The sequence below is a fragment of the Lissotriton vulgaris genome, chromosome 8, assembly GCF_964263255.1.
Source record: "Lissotriton vulgaris chromosome 8, aLisVul1.2, whole genome shotgun sequence".
NCBI lineage: Eukaryota > Metazoa > Chordata > Amphibia > Caudata > Salamandridae > Lissotriton > Lissotriton vulgaris.
The window spans coordinates 671,787,861-671,813,693 of NC_141696.1; the positions used below are offsets into that span (position 1 = coordinate 671,787,861).

Here is a 25,833-nt window from a genome sequence, read left to right on the forward strand (position 1 = left end):
GGCCGTTTGTCTGCCTCCTTCGCTTTACGTAGAGGCACTAGACAAGGCTGCCCGCTGTCACCGCTCCTTTTTGCGTTAGCGCTTGAGCCGTTGGCCGCCTGGATCCGTACTCATCCTGACATTGCTGGTATCCGATGGGCGCCTGGCTTCGAAGATCGAGTCTCGCTATACGCGGACGACATTATTCTTTACCTCACTTCCCCATGTCGGTCCTTAATTGTGGCCTTTGACGTACTGGGTACTTTTGGTGGTTACTCGGGCCTGGTCATCAATTGGTCTAAGTCCTACCTCTACGTGCTGTGTGGAGACACTCCGCGTCTCCCTAGAGGTTGTGCTATACAGGTCTCGCAGCAGGGCTTCAAGTATCTGGGCATCTACATTTCCACGGATGCCAGGACACGATATGTGAACAACTTGCTCCCCCCGTTGGCACGCCTGCGGCGAGACGTGGAGGGCTGGAAGAAACTGCCGCTGTCCCTGTTGGGCCGCGCAGTGCTGTTCAAAATGATGTCCCTGCCGAGGTTCCTCTACGCACTTCAGAACACGCAAGACCCAGTTCCGTCTAAGTACTTCGGGGAGATAGAGGGCCTGCAACGCGCATTGTTGTGGGATGGCAGACCGCGCATTTCTACTCTCAAATTGACTATTCCGTGGTATGACGGTGGGATTGCCTTGCCTGACATGCGCCGCTACTATTGGGCGTCTCAATTGGCGGCCATTAACCATGGCTTCTATGGACCGGCGGTTAACCCAGGTTACGCAATGGATCGCTGGCTCTTGAAAGATGGGATGTACTACAGAGCGCTGTACTCTAGATCTCTGGACCGGAAACTGACTGGTCCCACCAGGACGGCAGTGCATTTGTGGAGGGCGGTGACGAAATCTCTGGGCTGGCAGGGCAGGCTCACCATGGCTACTCCCCTTTATGATTCCGACCTCCTGGGGAGACTGTGGCACTCTAAGGGGTTTGACCGGTGGGATCTCATTGGTATTTCCAAAGTCGCAGATGTGATGTCCAGGGGGGAAATTAAATCGTTCACTGACTTGCAGGCTGAATTTCAATTGGGTGCCACGGAATTCTTCCGATACGCACAACTGCGACACGCACTCACATCTTCCTTGCCTGTCGGTGACTAGGTCCCCGAATCATCCCCGCTTGAGGACAGGGTGCTGGACGGGCATATGCCGGATAGTGCCATCTCCCTGACCTACAAGAAACTCATAAATGTTCGGACGGATCTGCTTGTGAAAGTGCGAGACCTCTGGGTGAAGGATGGGATTGAGATGGATGACGAGGAATGGCAGGCGGCGGTCTCCTCCCCCAAGGAGGTGGCCATCTCTGCCAGGCTGCGATTGGTTCAGTTGAAGGTGCTCCACAGGGTATATGTGACGGGCCCCAGGCTGATTCGCATGGGGCTCTCCCAGGATGGCCTTTGTAGGAGAGGGTGTGGGGCATTGGCCACCTTCATGCATACATTTTGGGAGTGTCACGTTATTGCCACCTATTGGGAACGAGTGCATGCGGTTATGAGGGTTGTGACTGGTGTGACTTTACCTGCGGAGGCTCGACGCTGCCTGCTGAACGTGTGGTGTCCGAATGATTATAATACTGCTCAGACTCGTTGGGTCACCCTGGGAAATATGATTGCCAAGAGGGACATCGCCCAGAGGTGGGGTGCTCCGGCCCCCCCCACTGTCAGTCTTTGGAAGACCAATATGGACTGGTGCATACTCCGGGAGAAAATAGTTTACATGGCCCGGGGTAAGCCCAGGATGTGGGGCTTGATCTGGAGTGCCTGGAATTCATACAGAGGAGACATTTGTGTGCCTCCAGAGTCAGCTCACCCGGAGGTTCACCTATCTCCGTAGTTTCCCCCTCCCCAGGTTTCACGTGACTTATCCTGATTTCCTGCTCCCCGATCACATATTTGCTTCATGATCTGGTACCCTTATGATGTCGTCTGACCCGCCTCTCCCCTTGGACATGAGCCTCACCGCTTTTTATGCTTCTTTGCCTTGCCATCTTACTTTTCCTTCCCTTTCTCTTTCTTTCTCCTCTTCTTCTCCTTTTTTCTTCTCTTGTTTCAGTTGGTTTCTCTTGTTTTTGAGATACTCTAATATTCATAAAATTAAACCTGACTGCTCCTTTGACTGTTTTGTACATGCTTTCTACCTGATTCACAATGCTGCCTGGCCTCCGGGATGTACGGCTGAATAGCGGTGTACTTCACTTAGTAAATAAAGGTTTTCCAAAAAAAAAAATTAAAAAAAAATCATGCGGTGGAAGAAGCTGGTCGAGGAAGTCGCACAGGGCTTGCGACGGTGGGATGTCGTTGGCGTTGGAGCTGGGGTTGGAGAGTTCCTTCATGACGTTAAAGGGCTCCTTGCTGTTGTGTGCGTTGTTGTCAAGGCGGTCTTTGAAGGAGGTCCTCTTGGCGGTCCTGATGAGGTGGTGGTGGTTGCGGATAGCGTCTTTGTGGGCTGCGCGGCTGCCCTGCGACTTCTCGCTGTGCCATATGTTCTCCAACTTCTGGCAGGTGCGCTTTGGCGCTAGGCGTTCCGGGGTGAACCAGTTGGCTCTCTTACTGGTGTCTTTGAGGGTTTGTTTTTTCAGCGGGGCTAAGGTGTTGGCGCAGTCGTCCATCCATTGTCGGAGGGTGCACGCGCCATTGTCAGGGTTTGAGGGGTTGGTCGGTGGGTTGAGTGCGAGGTTTGTCTGTAGTTGTACTTCGGTGATTTTGCCCCAGCGGCGACAGGGGATCTGTAGGGTGCGGTGATGTGTGACGGTTTTCCAGAAGGTGAAGTGGATGCAGTGTTGGTCGGTCCATGTGGGTTCGGAGACGTGGGCTAGAGGAGAAGATGGAGTTGAGCGTGTGTCCGGCGATGTGGGTCGGCGTCGTGAGGAGCTGTTCCAGTCCGAGGTTGTCTATCAGGGTGGAGGAGTTGCTATCGTTGTTGTTCTTCAGATGGAAGTTCAGGTCTCCGAGGAGGATGTAATCGGTGGAGGTCAGTGTGTGCGTGCTGATGAAGTTGGCGATGGTGTCGCAGAATTGTGTTCGGGGTCCGGGTGGTCTGTAGACGAGGGTGCCTCTTAGGGTGGTCTTGGGGTCTGTGTGGATCTGGAAGTGCATGTGTTCGGCGGTGCTGAGAGTGTTGTCGGTGTTTGTTGAGACCCTGATTGTCTTCTTGGGGACGATGGCGATTCCTCCTCCGACTCTGTTGGAGCGGTCTCTGCGGATGATCTTGTATCCGTCGGGGATGGCTATGACGATGTCTGGAGAGGAGGTTTCGTTCATCCAGGTCTCAGTTAGGAAGGCGACGTCTGGAGATGCGGTGTCGAGTAGGTCTCAGAGCTCAATGGCGTGTTTGCATGCGGAGCGGGTGTTGATCAGGATGCATCGGAGTTGGTTGTGTTTTGTCATGGCGGGTGTCTCTGCGTCTTCGATGTAGGAGAAGCTGCAGTTCTGGCAGGCGAAGGAACCATGGGTGCGCTTCGGGGTGGCCCTGTAGCAGGTGGGGGTTCGTCCTGGGTTGAGAGCGATGAGGGTGCTGGCCAACACTACCTATCATGTGATCTATCTTGGATACACTGCATTACCATACCTTTCTCTGGATCAGAGAGTCCGGGGTATTCAGACTATGATCCCAATATATCAGTCTCAGTTCTTGGTCTTGGTGAAGGTGGTTCTGAGGCTTCATTGACTATTGGCCTCCTGCATTCTGCTTGTTAACCATGCTAGTAGCATATGAGGGTTCTACAATGGGATTTGTAGTCTTGGTTGGGCCTGCACCAAGGGAACCTGTCAGATTCCATCGAGTTTTCGGAGTGGACTATTTTATTTTATTTTATTTTAAGGTTTTATAGAGCGCGAACTTGACCCGTGATGGTATCAGAGCGCTTTACAGATTCATAGAGAATACAAAAGGCAGGTCATCACAGGAGACCTATACATCAGAGAGTTTACAGGGTCGAGGGGTCATAAGGTAGGCAGGATATCATATGTTTACTGTACATTGGGGGAAAGGAAAAACTATACAACAGGACATTTTACAGAGATAAGAGTCATACAATAGGCAGGATATCACACGAGTACTGTACAAGGTCCCAGGATAAGGCAACAGTCTCTCAGGTGGCTGTGGAACTGGTTTAGCCAAGGAATTTACCCATGAGGAAAGATTTAGCCTCTTTTTTTTTAAGCGTGCCATGGAGGGGATTCTTCTGATGTCGGGAGGGAGGGAGTTCCATATTCTTGGTGCAGTCCCGGCGAAAGCTCGATTGTAAGTTTTTATTTTCCTAAAGCGTGCAGGCCGGAGTAGGAGGGCATTGGCCGATCGTGAGTTTCTGCTTCCTCCGGATATCACAAGCTTCTGTGCAAGATACGCAGGAGAGTTAGAGTGTAAGGCCTTGTGCGTGATGCATACCAGCTTGGGGTGGATCCTAGCCTCAAAGGGAAGCCAGTTCAACACTTTCAAATGAGGAGTGATGTGATTGAATTTTCTAGAGCCTGTAAGTAGTCTGGCGGCTGCGTTGAGGCAGGCTTTTATGGGTGCCAGCGAGATCTTGGGTAAACCGGAGAGGGTGGAGCAACCATATTCCAGCCGAGAGATAACTAAAGATTGGACTGCTAGTTTTCAGGTCAGGAGCGTCTAGAAAGGGTTTCAGTTTCCATAGGTAGCTCAGGTGGAATCTGGCAGATTTGGCCATTGCGTTGATGTGATCTCGCATGTTTAGGTTATAATCCAAGGTAATTCTCAGAGATTTGGCGGAATCCACAATGGTCGGGGAACAGTTTAAGGTTGTGATAGCTTTAATCCAAGTCTGGATCTCAGAGTTGCTCCTGGGCAGGGAGATTAGAAGGAACTCAGTTTTCTTAGCATTGAGTTTGAGTTGGTTGGAGGAGAGCCATATGACGGTCAGCTTCAGGGCCTCATTCAAGGTGAGGATCTGCGCAAGTCAAGAGATTTTTATGTAGATCGGAGTGTCATCAGCGTACATATAGAAGGAGATATTTGCAGTGCGCAGGACTTCGGCAAGGGGTTCTAAATAGAGATTGGAAAGGGTGGGGGACAACATTGATCCTTGAGGGACTCCCACCTTGACCACGGAAGGAGCGGACAGTTCGCCATTGGCTAGGAATCTCTGAGATCAGTTTTGGAGGTAGGAACTAAACCAGTCGAGAGCAGTGCCATCTAATCCCATTTCTGAGGCGTTCGAGTAGCATCTCGTGGTTGACCGTGTCGAAGGCCGAGGATAGATCAAGGAGTATTAGGAGACAGGTTTTGTCTTGGTTAAGGGCTTGAAGATTGTCATCGACAATGTGGAGCATGGTGGTTTCAGTGCTGTGTCCCGGTCGGACGCCGGATTGGCAGTTGTCGAGTAGATGGAAGTTGTTGATGTGGTGACTTAGCTGAATTTGTACACACTTTTCCAGCACTTTAGCCAAGAGAGGAATGTTGGAAATTGGTCTAAAGTTGTCTGGGGAGGCTGGGTCCAGTGACAGCTTTTTCAGAATTGGGAGGACTTGGCCTGCTTTCAGCGAGGTCGGTATTAATCCCTGCCGGAGAGATGTGTTGATTATCACAGTCCAGCTACGAATAATGGATTTGGCAATGGTCTTGAGACAGTTTGAAGGGAGTGGGTCGTTGAAGTGGTTGTTAGGGTTCAGGGTGGAAAGGATTTTTGTGACAGCGTCTTCATCATAGGGTGCGAATTCGGACCAGTGTGCTAGATTCTTCGGGGAGGACCATGGCGGCAGGGGGGGGAGGAGGCGGAAGGTCGAGGTTCGGATGGGGGAGTGAGGCAGCCTTGAGTTCGATATTTAAGGTTTTGATTTTGTTTGCGAAAAACTAGGAGAAATACTCGGAGGAGATGAGAGACTTGGGGGTTTCTTTCGCTGTTTTGGACAGTTTGTTCGATTGGATTTTGACCATCTCAAAGATTTTGCGCGGTCTGTTCTGGGCATTTCCTAATTCCGCTCTGAAAAACTCATTTTTTGAGTTGACGATATTCTTGTTGTAAGTTTTCCTGGCCTGGCGAAGAAGTTTTAGGTGATCTGCCAAGGGGTGCTATCTCCAGATTCTTTCAGTTTGTCGGAGGGATCTCCTCTCGTCGTTGAGGGAACCAGTTAACCCTGGGTTTATATCTTTGACTTGAATTCTTTTTAGTTTAAGAGGGGCTAGGTCATCCAGGATGTTCGACATTGAATCAGAGTAGTGATCATTTAGGTCACTGACCGAAGTAATGTTGGGGGGGAGGTCGGATTTGCAGCGGATCTCAAGTTCATTGAGGGGTAGGTTTTTGGTGTCTCTGACCTAGCGTTTTGGGAGCACCGGTTGTGGTGTCCTAGTCTTGCGGGGGCCAGGTAGCAGGAAGGCGATGGCATGGTGGTCTGACCAGTCGCAGGGGTCAATCGATATGAGCTTGACGGTTGTCGCCTTAGAGATGATCCAGTCTAGAGTGGCCCCTTTCTAGTGGGTTGGGAGAAGGCAAGCTTGGGTCAGGGCTAGATCGGTCATGAGGTCTTTAATGACGTTGACATGAGGATCCTTAAGGTCGTTCCAGTGCAGGTTGAAGGCACCGAGAAAAATTTCTTTGGTGTTGGGGGAGTTCATAGCCGTGATAACTTCCATGAGGTAGTCAGTGAAAACTTTGTTAGTGCCTGGGGGGTGGTAAAAGATGTGTAGGTTACATAGGTGGGTGGTGCTACTGCAGACTGAGAGGGCTAGATATTCGCAGGAATCTGTGGTATCCGTTAGAAGCTCTGTGACAAGGAGGTTAGAGCGATGGATGCAGGCGATTCCGCCACCTTTTTTGTTATGTGGTCTGTCTAGCCTGGCAATGTTGAAGTTGGGGGGGATTAAGAGGTCGAGGCATGGGGATGATGCGTCATTAATCCATGATTCTGTTAGAATGGCTAAGTCAGTGTTGTTGTTCAGCATGAGAGCAGCGACATCGGCCGCATGGTTTACTGCAGAACGGCAGTTGATTAAGAGATCCGTCAGAGCGGGGAGGGGGGTGGTAGCGGGGTTTGGGACAGACAGGGGTACAGGTGCAAGTTGCTTCTGATCACCCTTCTATTACAGAGGGGGGCTGATCTATAAGGGTCAATAGCGATCGTGCAGATGGGGTGTGCGGCACTGGCGTCTGGTAGCCAAGGAAATATAGGGGCTGCGTTATGGTCCTATGGAAAAAATCCTGGATTTCCTTTTCAGTGAGGTCTAGTGAATTTGTTGTGATGAGGGAAAGGTTGTAAGATAGGGTGAGGTCAAGGGTTTCCTCATCAGATAGATAGCTAGTTTGCTTGCGAGGGCGAAGATGCCTCAAGGATATCGGTAGAGGGCGTTTGGGAAACTCTGGGATTGAAAAGGAAGACAGCTGAGGCAAGAGGTTTGCGAAGGAGAGTTCGGCGAGGTGAAGATCTGCAGAGGTGGCTGCTTGACAACAGTTGAACAGCTGCAGACCGCTCTCCCAACTCCACCCAAAGCGGACAGGGGTGATAGAATCCTTACTGCTGGGTAGGGGAGGTCTTTTGGGAGAGGTGGAAACCCGAGGGTCTCTGGTCTTCATTAGAGACCTGTCTCCATATAAACTTGTTTGAGTTGTGGGCCATTCATTTGATGTTAAAAGCCTTCCTGACATTCATGAAGGGGAGCGATACCAAAGGGGATGATGGACGGAGCATTTGAGCAAATTAAACAATCACCCCCTGTCAACTGTTATGGGTTTAATCCATCATCATTCTTTAGCTCACTCCACCACCCCAGTTCAGACACGGCCATATGCAAATCAGTCTGACCCTGTGACTCATGGGAACAGTCCAGCCCGAACTGCCAAGCCATGTCTTCCCTGGACCGGAAACAAGCATCCTGGGACCGGTTTCGGGTTCATAACCCTCATCAGCCAGGCTATCTTGAATCCAGTGGCAGAGTGAACAAGGGACCCACTTCTGGGCATACCATGCCAACTTGGGGCACAGGGTCAGACTGATTACACAGACTAAACAGATGGTGATCCATGGGAATGTAGCCCACTTTTTCGAGAGTACCCGGGCCTAATTGTGGTCCCAATCCAACCGTGCACCATCAGATTGTCTTCGTCTTTGCCTCAGAAATAAGGTTCTGCTTAACTTTTTAGGCTGAGGCCGTCCCCCTATTAAACACATACGCATCCCGCTGCCAGTGCTCCTCCCCCCTCCCCCCTAGTCTTTGGATTCCTCAGTAGGGGGAGGCGCGGCTTCCTATGGATCCCACATACTTTAAGGCGTTGTATTATTGTGGTATTTTGAATGGAATGCTTACATATGCGCCCATTTGTCTGCACTTCACACTCCTTTGTGACCGTATTGGATTCAGTCCAAGATGGCTCCCTTTACTTTACTTAGTGACCGGCAAGGGACATGAACACCACAAACGCGCTTTCTTATCGTGCCGTCCATCAGTTGAGGCTTGGAATCACTGACCGAGGCGGTATGATCGTTTGAACAGCAGTGTGAAAGTAAGTCTTCTAGGATAATATGCTGCAAGGTCCCAAAGGTGAGACCTATTGGCTATGCCAATGCTTGTTTGGATTAAGTAGTTGTGTTCAGTTTATAGTGGGCATTATTCATCAGGGTACCGAGGTGCTGACGGTTTGCTTGCCTTTAGATTGCGCTGATTCTCTAAATCACTCTATCTCTTGTGGATAGAGTTTAATGAACCTAGTCGATATTGAAATTGTCAAACGGGTCAAAAGAATAACTAACATTTGTAAATAATTAGGTTAAAGATTAGGGAAGTTCGAGGCATGTGGGCTGCTGAATTCATATCTGTGCATAGATAGCCGCCTAGTGTTGGGTCCGGATGATTGCACATTGTTGTCCTGGAAGAGTCTTCGAAGTATCACGAGATAGGTGGCTCCTCCCCTGGACTACAGTGCGCATTGGCATCCTCTCTATCTTCAGATTGTTTTTTTCCGCCATTGGGTTCGGATGTTACTATCTTAGCTCAAGTTAGTAATACTTTCTACAAGGCCAAAAGACTTTTGATAGCGTCGGCATAGTTTCGTTCGGTATCGGTGCCTTTCTTCTGTTGGACATCGAGGACTCAACAAGTTTTTCTTTCCATACTCTACCCGATCTTCGATCTCAAATGGAAAGAAGTCCATTCAAGAGGTGTCCCCTTTGCAATGCAAAATACCCGCACATCGATGTCCACCCGGTGTGCAACAAGTGCCTGTCCCCAGACCACAACGAAGCCAATTGTATGGCATGTGCCCGGTTCAGGTCGAAGAAAACTCTCAAGATTCGACGCGCGGATCGATTGGTGTCAAAGAAGTCAGTGCCTGTTGTCGTGAACATCTTTGGAACCGAGGACGAAGAGGTTGTCGATCTGGAGGATCAGGAACACTGCTCCGATCCGGCTTCGGACCACGACTCAGACTATGACGCCGAAGACGAGGAGGTGCAGGACGAAGAGGAAAACGTCGTCGATGAGGTAGGAGACGACGTGGAGGCCCTTGGGGCCGTAGAAGATAGCTCGGGCGACGAGCTAGGCCAAACCGGCTATACGGGGGCGAAGATGACGCACTCAATAAGGCTCAGGTCGAGGGATAGCCACTAGGCCTTACCCAAGATCTACAATCTCGTTCTACAGCCCCGCATAAAGGCCCGGTTTCGAACAATACTAAAGAGCCTTCGGTTTCGAAACCGCCATCGGTCGATACAAAGAAATCGAAACCGACAGCATCTTTGCCGAAACCGAAAGTGCAAGTGACTCTGGTCGGCTCCAAGGCCTCAAACCCCTCGGAGCCGAAGAAAAAGAAAATGGCCGTCGATGCCGGAAAGCTCAAGAAAGTAGTCGAGCCGATGGTTGGGGCACCGAAGACCAAGGTCAAGGCCAACGAACCACCAAGGCCGACGCCGAAGGGAGTCGATTCGCACAAGAAGCTCGAACCGAAGGACGGGATTGATCCTCGGTCGAACCCTACGGACAAGTCGAAGACTGGCTCCAAGGACCCTGTTGAGTCGACGCGCCCCAGTCCGTTCATGGCCAAAGAAGTGTCGGAGTCGCTCCAACGTATCAAGGAAAAGGCTACATCGGTCGGACCGAAAAAGGCCCCGACGCCGAAGCTGGTCGGACAAGTTCAGACCGCGTCGACACCTATCAAGTTCGGGTTACCACCCTTGGTGCGTCCGAAGATGTTCGAGCCAAAACAATCTATCGGCGCCACTAAACAAGTGTCGACGGAAATGGTGGCTGCAGAAGAGCCTGAAAACCAGGAGCCGAGACAATTCATCGACTCAGAAACTGGTAGACTGTCCATATACAAAAGAAAGTTGATGCCGGAAACTCCCATGGAGTCATACAAGATTCACTTGAAGAAGAAGAGAGTTTCTACAACTTCTCTAGCTCTTGTGGAACCCCTCCATCACTATGGACAGGAACCTCAAACTTTTTCCCCAACATACTCAGATGTGGAGGCAGGGGATGATGAACATGAGGATGATCTCTATCATGTGGACACTGATGATCAAGACCAACAATGGACGGACCCTGCTGACTCAAGGGATCCGCAGACTGGCCTGGACACTCATGTGTACAGTGTGAAAACGTCTCCTACTGAGAACACAACTGCCTTTAACGCCCTTATTGAAAGGGCAGCCAGTAATCATGACGTCGAGCTACATGCTGACCCTGTGGATGAAGACTTTCTGGTCGACACTTTTTCCACTTCGGAAAGGGCAGTCAAAACCCTACCCATGCTCAAAGGGGTCCTCAAGCATGCTACTGACATTTTTAACGACACCACTAGGGCCAGGGTGTTAAACCCAAGGATTGAGAAGAAATATAGGCCGGCCCCTGTGGACCCTCCTTATATAAGGGGACAGTTGCCATGGGACTCATTGGTTGTTTCAAATGCACGTAAGAGGGCAAACTCCCAGACTACAGGTGATGCCCCTCCTCCGGACAAAGAGTCCAAAGTTATGGAAACTTCTGGCAAAAGAGTAGCTTCGCAGGCGGCTAACATCTGGCGCATTGCCAACACTCAGGCACTCTTGGCCAGATATGACAGGTCACATTATGATACCCTTGAGACACTGTTGCAACACCTACCTGATCAGTACAAGGAGGGGGCAGAACTACTCATCCAGGAGGGGAAACTGATAACCAATGCTTCCATCAAGTGCACTCTAGATGCAGCTGACACTGCAGCCAGGGCCATCAACACTAGCGTTATGTTAAGGAGACACGCCTGGTTGAGAATTTCAGGTTTCAAACCTGAAATTCAAACCTCTATCCTCAATGAGCCAGTTAACCCAGACTTCTTATTCGGACCTGAGGTTGACACCACCCTTGAAAAATTAAAAAAGACACAGAGACTGCAAAGTCTATGGGAGCTCTGCAGTCACAGCAGTTTCGGGGTGGCTCCTTTTGTCGCTCCAATACTAGGGGCCCCTCAAGAGGTCAGTCAACACAACAAACACAATACAATAAGGGAGGTACACAATCCACCTACAATAAGAACAGCCGAGGTGGATATCGTGGAAACAACATCAAGGGCAGAGGCAGAGGAAACAACAGTTCCAGATCCTCTGCCAATACCAAACAGTGACGCCTTGTCACTGCCTCCCGACCATGTAACACCTGTCGGGGGAGACTACAACAGTTCCTGCCAGTCTGGAAGTCCATCACCACAGACAGGTGGGTGAGAGACATTGTACAGTACGGGTATTGTCTGGAATTAACGTCCACTCCACCCAACATCCCACCAAGACACCGTCCTATGTCCGCGGAGCACTAACACTTATTGCAGCAGGAGGTCGTCAGCATGCTGCAAAAAAGGGCCATAGAGCTCGTGCCTGTAGAAGACCAAGGGTCAGGGGTGTACTCTCTGTACTTTTTAATACCCAAAAAGGACGGGTCTCTCAGATCTATACTGGACCTCAGGCCTCTAAACAGTTACATTCTGTCAGAGCATTTTCATATGCTCACCTTACAGCAGGTTCTGCCGCTTCTCAGTCAGGGGGACTTCCTCGCAACACTGGATCTAAAAGATGCGTATTTCCATATATCCATACACCCATCACACAGACAGTATCTCAGGTTCACTATTCAACATCAGCATTACCAGTTCAAGGTCCTCCCTTTCGGAGTAACGACGGCACCCAGAGTGTTCACAAAGTGCCTGTCAACAGTTGCAGCACACCTCAGGAGACAGCACATACATGTCTACCCCTATCTGGACGACTGGCTTATTTAAGCAAAGATGGCCCAGCAGTGTGCCAGCCACATGTCCCACACCATTCATCTTCTTCACAGTCTGGGATTCTCACTGAATTATCCAAAGTCACATCTTCAGCCCGCCAACGTACAACACTACCTGGGCGCGACAATAAACACTCTGGCAGCCAAAGCTCAGCCAAATTCAGCGAGAATAAACAGCATGCAATTGCTAATACAAAAATTCAGACCTCAACACTCGCTTCCTGCGAAAGTGTTCATGCAGTTGATAGGCATGATGGCCTCCTGCATTTTCATAGTCCCGCACCCGAGACTACACATGCGTCCGCTTCAGGAGTGCTTAGCACGTCAGTGGAATCAGGCTCAAGGACAGTTAAAAGACCTAGTGTTGGTGAGCGGTCGGGCAGTCAACTCTCTGCATTGGTGGAACCCACAAAACCTTTGCAAGGGCCGACCGTTCCAAGAGCCGGTGCCTGTACTGACGACGGACGCGTCTCTCCAAGGATGGGGAGCTCATGTACTCCACTACACAGTGCAGGGACTATGGACAGCACAGCAAAAGAAGATGCACATCAACCTTCTGGAACTGATGGCAATCTTCATGGCGATGAAAGCTTTCAAGGTACACTTGTGCAACAAAGTCGCGTTGATCCGGACGGACAACATGACAGCCATGTACTACATACAGAAGCAGGGAGGCACACACTCTCCACAGTTGTCTCATCTGGCTCAGAGCATGTGGAAGTGGGCCATTCAGAGGAACATCTTCCTCGTGGCGGAACACCTCCCGGGCAAAGACAACCAGATGGTGGATCTGCTCAGCAGACACAGCCACCAGATGCACGAGTGAGAGATACATCCATCAGTGCTCCAACCGTACTTTCAGCAGTGGGGTCATCCACAGATAGACCTGTTCGCCGCAAGGGAAAACGCAAAATGCCAAAGCTTCGCAAGCAGGTTCCCACATCCACAGTCGCAGGGCAATGCGATATGGATGAACTGGTCAGGCAAATTTGCATACGCTTTTCCCCCAGCACCTTTGATACCGCTGGTGGCGCGCAAACTACGGCAACACTCGATGACGCTCATCATGGTTGCTCCAATGTGGGCACGCCAACCATGGTACACCACGTTTCTAGAAATATCCGTGGTACCGCATCAGAGGCTGCGCCTCACACCCAGGCTTTTGACGCAGAACCATGGCGACATTCAGCACCCAGATCCGCAACAGCTCAACCTGGCGATCTGGCTCCTGAAGTCCTAGAATTTGGCTACCTCAACTTGCCGCCAGAATGTATGAATATCATCAAGGAGGCAAGACGGCCCACAACCAGAGCATGCTATGCGGCTAAATGGAAAAGGTTTGTCATATATTGTACCAACAATGACATTAACCCACTGTAATCATTTATTCAGAACATTATCTGTTATTTGTTGCACTTATATAGAAAAACAAAAGAAGGAGTATCACCCGACGTATAGGCTGAAGGTTTTCCAAAAGTGGAATAATTATTCCTTTTCTAAAAAAACCATCACTCACCACCTAGTGGTGATGTGCTTCATCATCGGGGTCCACCCTGGTGGCCTAGCATCACCAGGGTGTGCTTCGACACCTGTAATACAGTGGAGCAGGTTGTGAAATGTGGGTGCAAAAAATAGATGTTAAAAATTGTCCTGGTTTAACTTTGTGAAAGTGAATTTTATTAAAAAGCAACTGGACAATAATAAAAATAAAGTGCGAGATACAGGAAGGGGAGTTACGACCTACGTATCTCTGTATGTGTTATAGTGCGTTGGTCAACATGTTTCAACCATTAGGGAAGGTTCCCGGTATTCATCAGGACCAAGGAGATGGACCGTGTGAGCCCCCTAAAAGACTCACCCTATCCTAAATCCTTTCAGTACCAATGGCAAAATTTGCCAAAGGTGGAATGCTCCAAAAATAAGGGAGCATGGACAAAAACCTGTGGGGAGAGAAAATAAATGGGCGTCAGGCGCAAATCACTCTTACTAGCCTGTTACGTCGTGCAGACTCTCAGTGCATACATACTGCATGCCACAGTGGTGTTTGGAAAAACCTCAGGAGATGATGAGCGTGATGATATCGTGTACGTGAACGCTTACTATTATAGCCAAGAAGGTTATGTATCAATATCAATAGGTGCGTGCATATTTGCATGCAATAATTCTATTCTTATCGCCATAATCCAATGGTAGGCAGAATTGCGTTGTTAGGTCGCAATTATATTCTGATGCGCATTATTATATGACATGGGCCACACAATGGTAGCCCTTAGTAATTATTGTGCAGGCATGCCTGTTTAGGAATGAGACACACAAGACTAACAAACATGTAACATAGAGAGAGTCACAGATGCTGCATGGCAGAGGGCAGGCTTACTATTAGTAGTTTTCTATTGTGCTTCGGCGGGCAGGGGGTAGGCACATCACGCGGTACAACGTATTCTGTGTAAAGGAATATTGTTCCCGTGATTAGGTTAGATTGAGGATGGACGCCGAGGGGCGGTAAAGTGTGGCCGCATCGGTAAATGTACGTGGCATGGCATATGCTCGTATCAGGATTCGGTGAAGATAGAAACGAGATTCTTACTTACAGTTTACTGGCGTGGAGAGAGGCCCATAACCTACTTCTACCTTCCGCTGCTCGGCTATGATTGCCGTGCGGTCGGGTGCCGGTAATAATGAGAAACTGCTTCCGGGCACGATCACGTGGGAGCAGCGTCACCGGCTGGGCTGGCTGGGCTACGGGAAGCCGGGAGGGCCGCTGGTTTCCTAGGGGATTGTAAGCTAAGGCTTACGCGCATGCCTGGAACAGTGATTAGTTATACCAAGTGAATATATCACAAATCAGAATGCATGAGCCTAACGATATTGAGCGGGGTACTTTAAAGCATCCAATTTTTTACAAGGGACGTTTCCGTGTTAATTCGAACGTCACAGTGGTGAGGGGGAGGGGCTGTATTATTGGTAGCCCCAGTGTTGAGCAGGGTGGAGGTGACGTCTTATTGCACTGCTATTAACAAAAAGAGACTGATGTGAGAATGTCATATAGTCTCGATTATAGGATGAGTATCAGGATAGGGCATTATTCATTTTGGCATAGAGGCCCAGGGGATATTAATAAGAAAGCTCATCTGGGATGGACGGACATAGGGATGTCCAGTGGGTTAGATTTCAGGGTAGTCAAGTGACCTAGTAAATAGGTGTATTTCTCAAGGGAGGACACTATTAATTTTAGCACAGAAGCCCATGGAATGTTATCATTCAGGCCCATCTTGTGGGTCGAAAGTCTATAGATCCATCGCTGCTCTTTTTCAAAGAGGCGTGATTGTATATTGGGACCTGGTTGCAATTGTTCAATCACTGTCCACCTCATGTCATTTGGGGTATGGTGGACAGTAAGAAAGTGATCTGTCAGTTTAGTGGTATTTTTCTTGCAGCGTATCGTGCTTCTGTGCTCACAGATGCGCTGTTTTATCTTGCGGGTTGTCATTCCTACATAGGGCTTTCCACAGGTGCATGTGATCAGGTAGATGACATTGCTGCTATTGCAATTGGTGTGGGATCTTTGTTCCCAGACCCTGCCCGCTTCTAGATTTAAAGTTTTGGTGTTGTCAGTAAGTTGGCAGACACTGCAATCACCACATCTTGAGTGTCCTGTCACTGGCGGGAGGCCCCACATCTGTGTGAGGGTGGGGTTGTTGTTCATTGTCGTGTTCCTGGGTCTTGTATTGACCAAGCTGTCTTTTAGGCTCTGCGCTTTTCTATATGAGAACAGTGGTTTCTCCCATTTGAAGTTTCCTGAGTTTACTATGGACCAATGTTTATTGATGCTTCTGCTGACTTGGTTTGAAATCGCGTTATAGGTTGTAACGCATGTGAGTGGAGTTGTTTCTTTGTTTTTTGTTGTTTCCTCCAGTAGGGCTTGTCTAGGTTGGTTCCTCGCTCTTTTCTGACACTTGTGAAACATCTAATTTTGGTGCCCACATTTCACAACCTGCTCCACTGTATTACAGGTGTCGAAGCACACCCTGGTGACGCTAGGCCACCAGGGTGAACCCCAATGATGAAGCATGTCACCACTAGGTGGTGAGTGAGGGTTTTTTTAGAAAAGGAATAATTATTCCATTTTTGGAAAACCTTCAGCCTATACATCGGGTGATACTCCTTCTTTTGTTTTTCTATATCCGTGACCAGGAGAACAGGAGTATTCCTCGTCCACCACAAGTGGACACAATCCCTTACTCTCCCCATTGTTTTCCCAATTTGTTGCACTTATACAGATGTAATCTAGCGTACAGTTCCATTCGTATACATTTATCCGCCATAGCAGCCTATCTTCAGAACAGGCAGCACCTCTCACTGTTCAGAGTGCCTGCCATTAAAGCTTTTCTGGAAGGACTTAAAAGAGTGATCCCTCCCAGACACCCACCGTCACCAGTCTGGAACCTGAATGTGGTCCTCACCAGATTGATGGGACCACCTTTTGAACCTCTACACTCTTGTGAGATTCAATTTCTGACCTGGAAAGTTGCTTTCCTAGTAGCCATTACCTCACTAAGAAGAGTTAGTGAATTCCAGGCACTAACCATTCAAGAGCCATTCATACAAGTCCACGCAAATAGGGTCGTATTATGCACCAACCCTACCTTTATGCCTAAAGTGATTTCGCAGTTCCACATGAACCAGACCATAGAACTGCCAGTTTTCTTTCCTAATCCAGAAAATGTCGCGGAGAGATCCCTACACACGTTAGATGTCAAAAGGGCTCTAATGTACTATATAGACAGAACAAAAGATTTCAGAAAAATAAAACAGCTTTTTGTTGCCTTGTCTCCACAACACAAAGGCAACCCCATTTCCAAAGCGGGGATAGCCCGGTGGATCGTTAAGTGTATACAGATTTGCTATGCTAAGGCTAAACGCACACTAACCATTCCACCACGAGCACACTCCACACATAAGTTAGTAGCGTCCATGGCTTTCCTGGGGAATATTCCTTTAGAAGAGATATGTAAGGCAGCCACTTGGTCCACCACACATACATTTACGAAACACTACTGCGTAGATGTGCATTCCAAACAGCAGGCAGCTGTAGGACAGGCTGTTCTCAAAACTCTTTTTCAGACTGCTGCAGCTGGCACGGGCAGCTGCTGCTAACAGGAGGGACTGCTATGTAATCTATGCACAGATATGAATTCAGCAGCCCACATGCCTCGAACCGAATATGCTACTTGCCAGTATGCATCTGTTCTTGGTATGTAGGGCTGCTGACATTCACATCGCCCACCCTCCTCCCCGGCGCCTGTAGCAGCCGTAGCATTCAGAATTACTATGTAGCATGGACATCACTCACTGTATTACACTCCATCTCTGCCACAATGGCGAAAAACAATCTGAAGATGGAGAGGATGCCCATGCGCACTGTAGTCCAGGGGAGGAGCCACCTATCTCGTGATACTTCGAAGGCTCTTCTAGGACAACAATGTGCAATCATCCGGACCCAACACTAAGCGGGGATCTATGCACAGATATGAATGTCAGCAGCCCTACATGCCAAGAACAGATGCATACTGGTAGGTAGCATATTCGTTTTCATGAATGGATCCATTGCATATTTATGAAACATCAAGAGCAAATAACCAGTTGATGTGAAAATAAATTTTAACAGCCCTTGCCCACACCTCAGTAACTTATTTGCTTCTGTGATATCCAAACAAAGAATAATTATGAATAATTATTAAGAAAAATGCTTTTTCATTTTAATTACAGGAACGCAACATATTTAACAGAATTTTTGGTGGATTTCTAATGAGAAAAGCATTTGAACTCGGATGGACTACTGCCTTTACATATTCGTAAGTGTATTTTCTGTGCAAATTATAAATACCATATTGTTGTGATCATGTGGTAATTATTTTTTAATGTTTTTCTGAGTATACCTCCCTTGTCTTGTTTACCATATCAGACCTTTTTAATGAGTAATACAATCATCTTGTACTTTCTAATTTCTCTTTAACTGATTGCTTAATTGTATAAAACTAAACTACCAGCCCTAAAGTAATCCTCCACCTTTATCTGATTACATCAAACATCAGAGATGAAATGAGTAAAACTAGAAGTGATTATGTGGGAGTCCACTCTACTTTTATGCATGGAGAAATATTAGTTCTTCCACTTACATAGCGTTACCGGACGAGCCAACTGAGCTCCAGTGTTGTGTAGCATTTTAGAATCCAAGTGTAATTTACCGATTCATGCCCTTATATAGGTACAATTCACATTGCCCTTATATATGCATAGAAATCATGCCCATGTTTAGACATAACCCATCCAGTCCAAGTACAGGCATGGCTACTTCCACTAGTTCCAAAAAGCCACAACGATTTCTTGGAAAACTCGGCTTCAGCAGTCAAGACATCCCCTTGCTTGAATATTGATTTGTCCTAGAAATCATGGAGTTTTCAAATAACTACCATTCCTTGGGGTTCTTTGATGACGTTATTATGCCTGACTTTACGTCAAACTAGGCACCTTCAAGGTATAAATATGCCTACACTTGCCCTAGCAAACACACGGTGGTTCGGAGCAGCTCGACTATCTTCTTGCCCAAAGCAGCTCGCTACAGCATGTGCCGAAGGAAGCCGACCCTCCAGCTGACGCACTGACAGAGAAGCTGTCCTTCTCTCGCTGAGAATCCAGCTCCAGTGTTTCCAAGCTCCCCTCGCGGGGTGTTGGGAAATCGAGTCCAAGACAGAGATACCAGGACTCCTTCATTCTAAACCAAGGTACGGAGCTGGTTAGACCCTAAGAGAAATATTGGATAGACTCTTGGTAAAGAACCTAAAACCTATGCTACACCATATTTACTTCTTCCCTCTTACTAGACTTAGGTTAGGTACATTGGGTTAGGTGTATTTTAGAAGCACCAGTTGAGTACTTTTAGCCTTTGTTATTTATGTATGTATTTTATGGCTTAGAAACCATACCATGCTTTTACAGTATTATTTTATAATACTCTTCTTGCTGTACGCATTATACTTTACAGCCAGTGTTACGATTGTAGCAGTTCATTTCTTTTGCATGAGAAAGAAGACTGTTCAATAAATCCTTTTATTGAAAACTCCTGTGTCTCTATTTCTCTGCACCTCTGATAAAACGAAGCATGCACGATTGACTGAGTAAAATATCTATCTATTGTTTCCACGACTCTGAAGATACGTTTTATCTTGGGGAAACAAAGTTGTCATGTTAATGCGGTTGTCAGAAACGAATCCCTTCTTGTTTATTTGAGAAAGTTTCTAGTGACCTCTGAGCTAGCTGGCACTCACAATTAAGTCTAATATAATCAATAGAGACCTAGTCAACATAAGTCCTACGTCAAATCTATAGGAAATATTATTCTAATGCGCAGAGCCTATTGGGAATTTAGGATGTACACTACACCAGGTCCAGATGCCTGCTAGCTCTAGAACAGCTGCCTACACTTGGGCCATGCTATGGGACTAGGAAATCAACTAAGGCTGGACAGTGGTGGATCTTTGCAGCATAGGAAATGTTATTTTTAAAGTTCATTGGTGATTTTTGCTCAGGTGTAATTTTTTTTCCTCATATCACCTTCAATTATATATTTCAAAGCATACACCGAGGCCTTCTAGTGAAACCATTGAACCTCCAATGTTGACTTTCTTCTGAGTGGTGTATCTATACTCTTCAATCTCTGTCATTGAATCTTTCTCAGCACGGATTAGCCAATAATCTCTCTAAAATGGACCAAAAAAAATCTTTTGTTTTGTCTTGATAAATCCAATTTATTAACTGCCTTAACAGAATGTAGCCAATCTGATGTCAACAGATATCAACCTTTTTCAAATGTGGTTCCTTGCTAGCAGCATAAAATAAAACAGTAGGCATTCCTTTTCCAAAATCGTACCATGCTCACCCACCATGCCAAAGGATACCAAAGTGGATCTTACATCTATGTCTTGTCGTAATATTAAAGTTACATAATTATACTCATGTCGGTCAGTCCAAACATCTTTATTCAGCTTAAAATAGCCATAAAAGTCAAGATGTACAAGTTCACAAATAAATACAGTATTAAAAATAAATGTTGATAAAAAATTTAATTTATACTCGTTTTTAAGTCTCGGCTACGCAGCGCTCATGCGCTGCATAGGAAAAAGACCTTTAGAAATCGATTCAGTTTTGCAGGCAAAAACGTGCACACATTGCATTGCTTTGAATGGCAACGCGTGCATCTTTGGCGATTCCCTTGCGGGAGCGAGCTTTGAAACCATCTGTTTGTAATTAACAGATGGTTCCTGCTCGCTCCCGCGAGGGAAACAGGCGCAGGGCCACCTCATCTCTCCCCTCCCCTGCTGCCGCCTCCTCTCCTCGTCAAACTTTTTTTTTTTTCTCCAGAGGCGCACGCGCTTGTTTTCTAGGGGGGCGGGAACGTTTTATTAGAGCACGTCCGAGTGGGGCTGCGCGAGCTGAGATCACTCCGGCTGTTATTTATGCCTCTTAATTTTTGAGAGCTCTCATACACACAGCCACCTCGGCCCAACCCCCAGCCCGTCCTGTCTCCGGCAATTACTGCAGCCAGCAGCTATCTCTCCCCATCTCAGATAAGGCATTGCGTCAATAACAGCCGGTGAAATGACACTTCAAAGCTGCGGTCTGGGAACAGAGGAGCCCGCTGGAGAGAGGAAGTGGTTGTGGCCTGCATGCTCCTTCCCTTGTTTATAAACATCAAGCAGAAGTAAGGGAGCTTAAACACATCTAAACGTGCTATGCGGGCTTCATAACACTACTGTGGATGCTAAATGTAATGCGATTGATATTGTTAATGCTACTGGAAAAGTGACTGTTATTGTTCATAGACCATTTCCCAAACTCGACTTCATTTTAACACCGTGTATTTTATGCAATCAATGACTTATAGTGAATGTACTTGTACGCTTTGTTTAAGATGATGTCAATTGTACGTACAGATGCTAAATTACATTAGTGTGAGACTGCAAAAAATCTTGTGTTCTGTTTTCGCATTCTCTGTCTTGATTTGGGGATGAAGTCCCTTTAGATAAAAAAAAAGCCTAAAAGAGATTGTGTACTTCGCCTATGTGTGTGTGGGGGGAGGGGATATTAGCAGAAGGGGGTGGTATGACTTATTCTCGTCTGCATTCCTGAAGGGTTGCAGATAGGGTTGCTTAGTTGAGTTTTTGATTCCATGGTCCCTCTTCAGTCCAGGGTGGTGTGAGTGAGCACAGCGCCTCCTCGCTTTGTCTTGTGATTTTTGACAAGATGAGAGCTGCACTCGGGCGTTCAGGCAGCATTTGTTTCCTTCTCTCAGATGTGACTAATAGCTTTGCACGTGGCCTGGACACCGATTAAGGATAGCCCAAAAGTGTGCAATTAATGAGACGGAGCAGGGTCCGCTTGGGAGAAGCCTGGGTCTGTGACAGCGGTTAGTAAGACGTTGGAACTGAGGAGCCCGGGTATAGTCCAGCAATCGACTCAACAAGCTGTGATTAACTGCGTAAAGCAGTTAATATGACTGCACCTAAAAATAAAAAAAATCTGATCTTTAACGTAATAACCCCTCCCCCAACACTTTATGCAGAGGGGCCCTTGATTATCCCAGACCTGCTGACATGCTATGGGCTGAATGGAGCCTCCCGGAAGGATTGGGGCCCTTTTTTCCACTGCAGGGGCCCATGTATGCCATTGTCAACTACTGTTTCCATATAAAGTATTTGTTTAATGTTTGTGGTGCTAGTGCAGCTCGTTTCACGCTCAAAACCTGTGGTGCTTTAAGGCGGAAGCTTTTCTCTGACCCCTAGTGCGCGTTGAATTATTTTACCTTTGGAGCTGGCACTTCACCGCCCTGACGTTCCTGACATAATAAGAATGATAAATGCGTTGTGATGGTATGCGGACACATATCATGCAGGATAATGTCACATATTCATAATAACAAGTGATCAGCAAGGATGAGCCTGGCGGTAGGCGCTACAGATTTATAGGGCGGGGACAGTGCCCTCTGTATAGGGATTTGAACGGGTATTCGTAATAGTTTAATGAACAGAAGGGAACTTCTCACAGGGACCGATGAATGCTTGACATCTGCTGCTCGCCCTGACACCAGCTTCGTTCCTGTGCATGTTATGGCTCTCTCTGCTCTGTCAGATGCTGTTGTACCTTAAGTCTTAGTTGCTAAGCGAGACCTATTGGCTATGCCAATGCTTGTTAAGGTTTATGGTTCGATAATGGGGCCACTTTTATGGTGGTGCCAAGATAGGAAGGAAGTGCAAGTGAAAGCGGCTGATACATGAATTAATGGGATTGTGCCAGCGTTTGCATCAGGCTATCGTGCTGTGCCAGGCCTTGCTACCACTTACTAATTGTAACCACTGTTATTTCAATGTGAATAAGCTAAGCACATACTTGCCTCACTAATGTGGACCAGCTCATTAATGCCAACAGCATATGTGCCGACAGACCTGATTCAGGAGGGAGAATCCAGATTTTTTATGCCAAAAACGGCCCTTTTGCAATAGTCCCCAATTCAATATAAGTCAATGGGGAAAATAAATACCCCCTATTTCTTTTTAAAACTCTCACTTCCAAAATGTTGGTAGGTATGCAATAGATCTAATTCAGATTGGAGACTCCCAATTTTTTAAGCCCAAAGCAGCTTTATTTTTGCTGCCTCCTACCTAAAATTACCTCTGTTCCCATGAAAATCAGTTTGGGAAATACATTTTACTAATTTTGTGTTCAAAATCTACCGCTTTGCAGCTACAAAATGTTGGCATGTATTCGACTCTGTTACAGCGCATGAATCATTTGAGCAATGCACAGCTTTCTGAGTGACACAGCCACACCACAAGGGCCTTTCCCCACCCTCAAAGTTAGTCCTCCATGGCGGGGAGTACGGAGGTGGTGGTACCAGCAGCAGGTCTGCTGGCTCCCCTACCACAACCAAGTTGGCTGGCACACATGAGGTACAGGAGGCTCAGAGCACAGTGATGCATGCTCAAATGTCAACTGTGTACAAAGTTTTTAATTTCACACCATCCAAAGTGGGGTTTGATCACAAGGCCATCAATCTGTAGTGGCACAAGAAAGTACTACCACTGACGGCCCTGGAATTAAAATATTGGCCTGCGCTACACCCCTCTTCCCTCAGCTTAAAAGTTCCCATTATGTGCCTCAGGTGCCAGTGATGGCACCTGAAGCACAGAAAGCCCAGTCAGCCAGCAGCTGCATACATTCAACAGTCACAGTCATTATATTTCCTTTTTTAATGTAATACAGTTAATCATTCAGACACTGTAAGTTCAACATATTTGTCTTGAATATACATTAGATATATTCTTCAAAATATGTGTGACATACATGTTTAGTGTATGCCCCCCCCACAGCAGTAAAGAAGGGGGCCATACACTAAACACCAGTGTACCTCCTGGCAGGAAGCCGCCACCGTAGTCAGCTCCCAGAGACAGCTATTTACTCTCGTGGGGGTCCCGCAGCATGAGCCAGCAAAGAAGGGGGCCATACTCTAAACCCCAGTGTTCTTCCTGGAAGGAATCCGCCGCCGCGGTCAGGGCCAGGAGGCGCCCATTTACTCTCACAGGAGGCGAGATAACAAAGCTGACAAGCCTCACCCAATTACTTCACAGGTCCTTTAAAAGACCATTCACATGTTAACGTGGCATTGTTGTTTATTTCACCCCTTCTTACCAGACTACAGGCAGTGTCTACCCCTGTGAGAGCTGCCTTTTACACAGGACACGGGTGGGAGCTACGTGACCATATTCTTTTTTAAAAATGTAAACAGAAACAGTTGCGGTGCTGTTTGCGAAAGAAAAGAAACACAGCCCTGAGATGCTTGGTCTGAAAGGAAACGGGATGATGCTGTGAAGCCGGAGGACAGCAATTGACAGAGTGACATGAATGTTCACAATGCATCGAGCGCAGCTAGGAGCGCAAGTGTTTCTACTCAGTGCCCTGCTCTCCAAAGCCCTCGCCTTATCTTCCATTCCATCCCGACGGCAGCGTGTCGAAATTTGCTGGTATTTTGCCGTTTACAAATATAAATACAGACAAAGGAAATATAGATTTCCGTCTGTATTTATATGTATAAATCCGTAAAAACAGAAAACCGAAAGCCCAAATTATAATTTGAAAAGTACCTGCTGCTGCATTCCTGGTCTCCAGCAATTTTCAGGCAACAATAAAAATGTGAAGATAACTTTGGTGATTAATGTTCTTTATTGAGAGAGATCGGAGGTTTGTCTAGTGGAAGTTTTGACTCGTGGTAAGGTAGACACAGTGGGTTAAGATGCCTGCTGCAAAGAATGTGTAGCATGCAGATCACAAATGCATATCATGTAAATTTGTCAGTGAGTTACTGTTTTTGTCTGAGAGATTATTTTGGTATTTGCAGTTTATAAGTTAAAATCCTAACATTGAACAGTGAGCTATTAACCGTCATCAAAGAGCTGCATGAAAACTTCACGGTATAGTGTGAGACGTTGGCCTGATATATGATGTCTCCAATTCTGGGGAAACCTTGTATCAGTCCAAACAATCCCTTATGGTGATGGTTGTAAGTCAACCTTATAGATAAGCTATCCTAAGGGTAGCATGGACTAAGCAGCCTTAAAGGCTTAACTCAAGAGGTCGTGTTAAGCGAGCTGTTTTACCAATCACAATCCTGTAATATCAAAAGAAAGGACACCACACAAGTTGTATATTATAAAAATATATGTATTTATTTCTAGAATAATCCTCTATACTCTTTATGAGTCTAGAAGCACAAGCGTTTAAACAAAAGCACAGTTAAACATCTTTTCTTTTCTTTTAAAGCTTTATTTCGACATTTTTGTCTTGAAGCCATAAAACATTTTAAAAGTACATTCGCTTACAGAAAAAATCATGATCACTAAAAGTACAATAACTACATCTATAATACACCAAAGGCAGTATCGTCAAGGGATATATACATTGAAAGTGGAAATACATTACTAATTCACTGTAAATATTTACATACCAAATACAATCAGTAGTCAATTACAGAGCCAGATTTAAAAGCATATCTACATTATATAAATAATTTAATAAGCCAGTAAATTAAAAACATATTTTTTCTTTTTTATAAAATTTATAAATTTAAAAGGTTCCCTATAGAAATCAAGAATGCGGGTTATCAACCCCTATATTTTGACCCCAAGTTTCTTCCTAATCAAGCAGACACTGAGGAGGTACCTACTGACTCCAAAAGCTACCAGCTGAGAGGTTGTAGATTTAAGTATCCTCTTTGTAAGATCTTATTCCCAAATTTTTACAAAGTGGTTTAATCCATTTCGTACGTGGGTATTTGTACACCGGACAAAAGAAGAGAATATTGGCCTCATCTTCTTTATGTTTAAGATCACACAATTTACAAATATAAAACTCATTTCCTGAGCTATGTCCCCACCTACAAGTGTTTGCATTTATTTGTAAGACACCATATCTATATTGTAAATATACACTTTTAGCCAATGGTGGCTCAATTTCATCCATAAACTGCTCGAACATGGG

At 46.7% G+C, this 25,833-nt stretch overlaps 1 protein-coding gene across 5 annotated transcripts in view; it reads left to right on the top strand.

Moving 5' to 3' along the window:
• Positions 1-25,833, top strand: part of ACOT9 (acyl-CoA thioesterase 9) — a 525,989-nt gene that overhangs the window by 220,301 nt on the left and 279,855 nt on the right. For all 5 annotated transcript variants that reach the window (XR_015299309.1, XR_015299310.1, XM_086934544.1 and 2 more), the window contains one exon: positions 18,013-18,098. Coding sequence is in view for 3 of the 5 variants with exons in the window: in XM_086934544.1 (XP_086790670.1) it covers positions 18,013-18,098 (86 nt within the window). In the remaining 2 variants the exon portion in view is untranslated. The remainder of the gene's footprint in view (positions 1-18,012; positions 18,099-25,833) is intronic.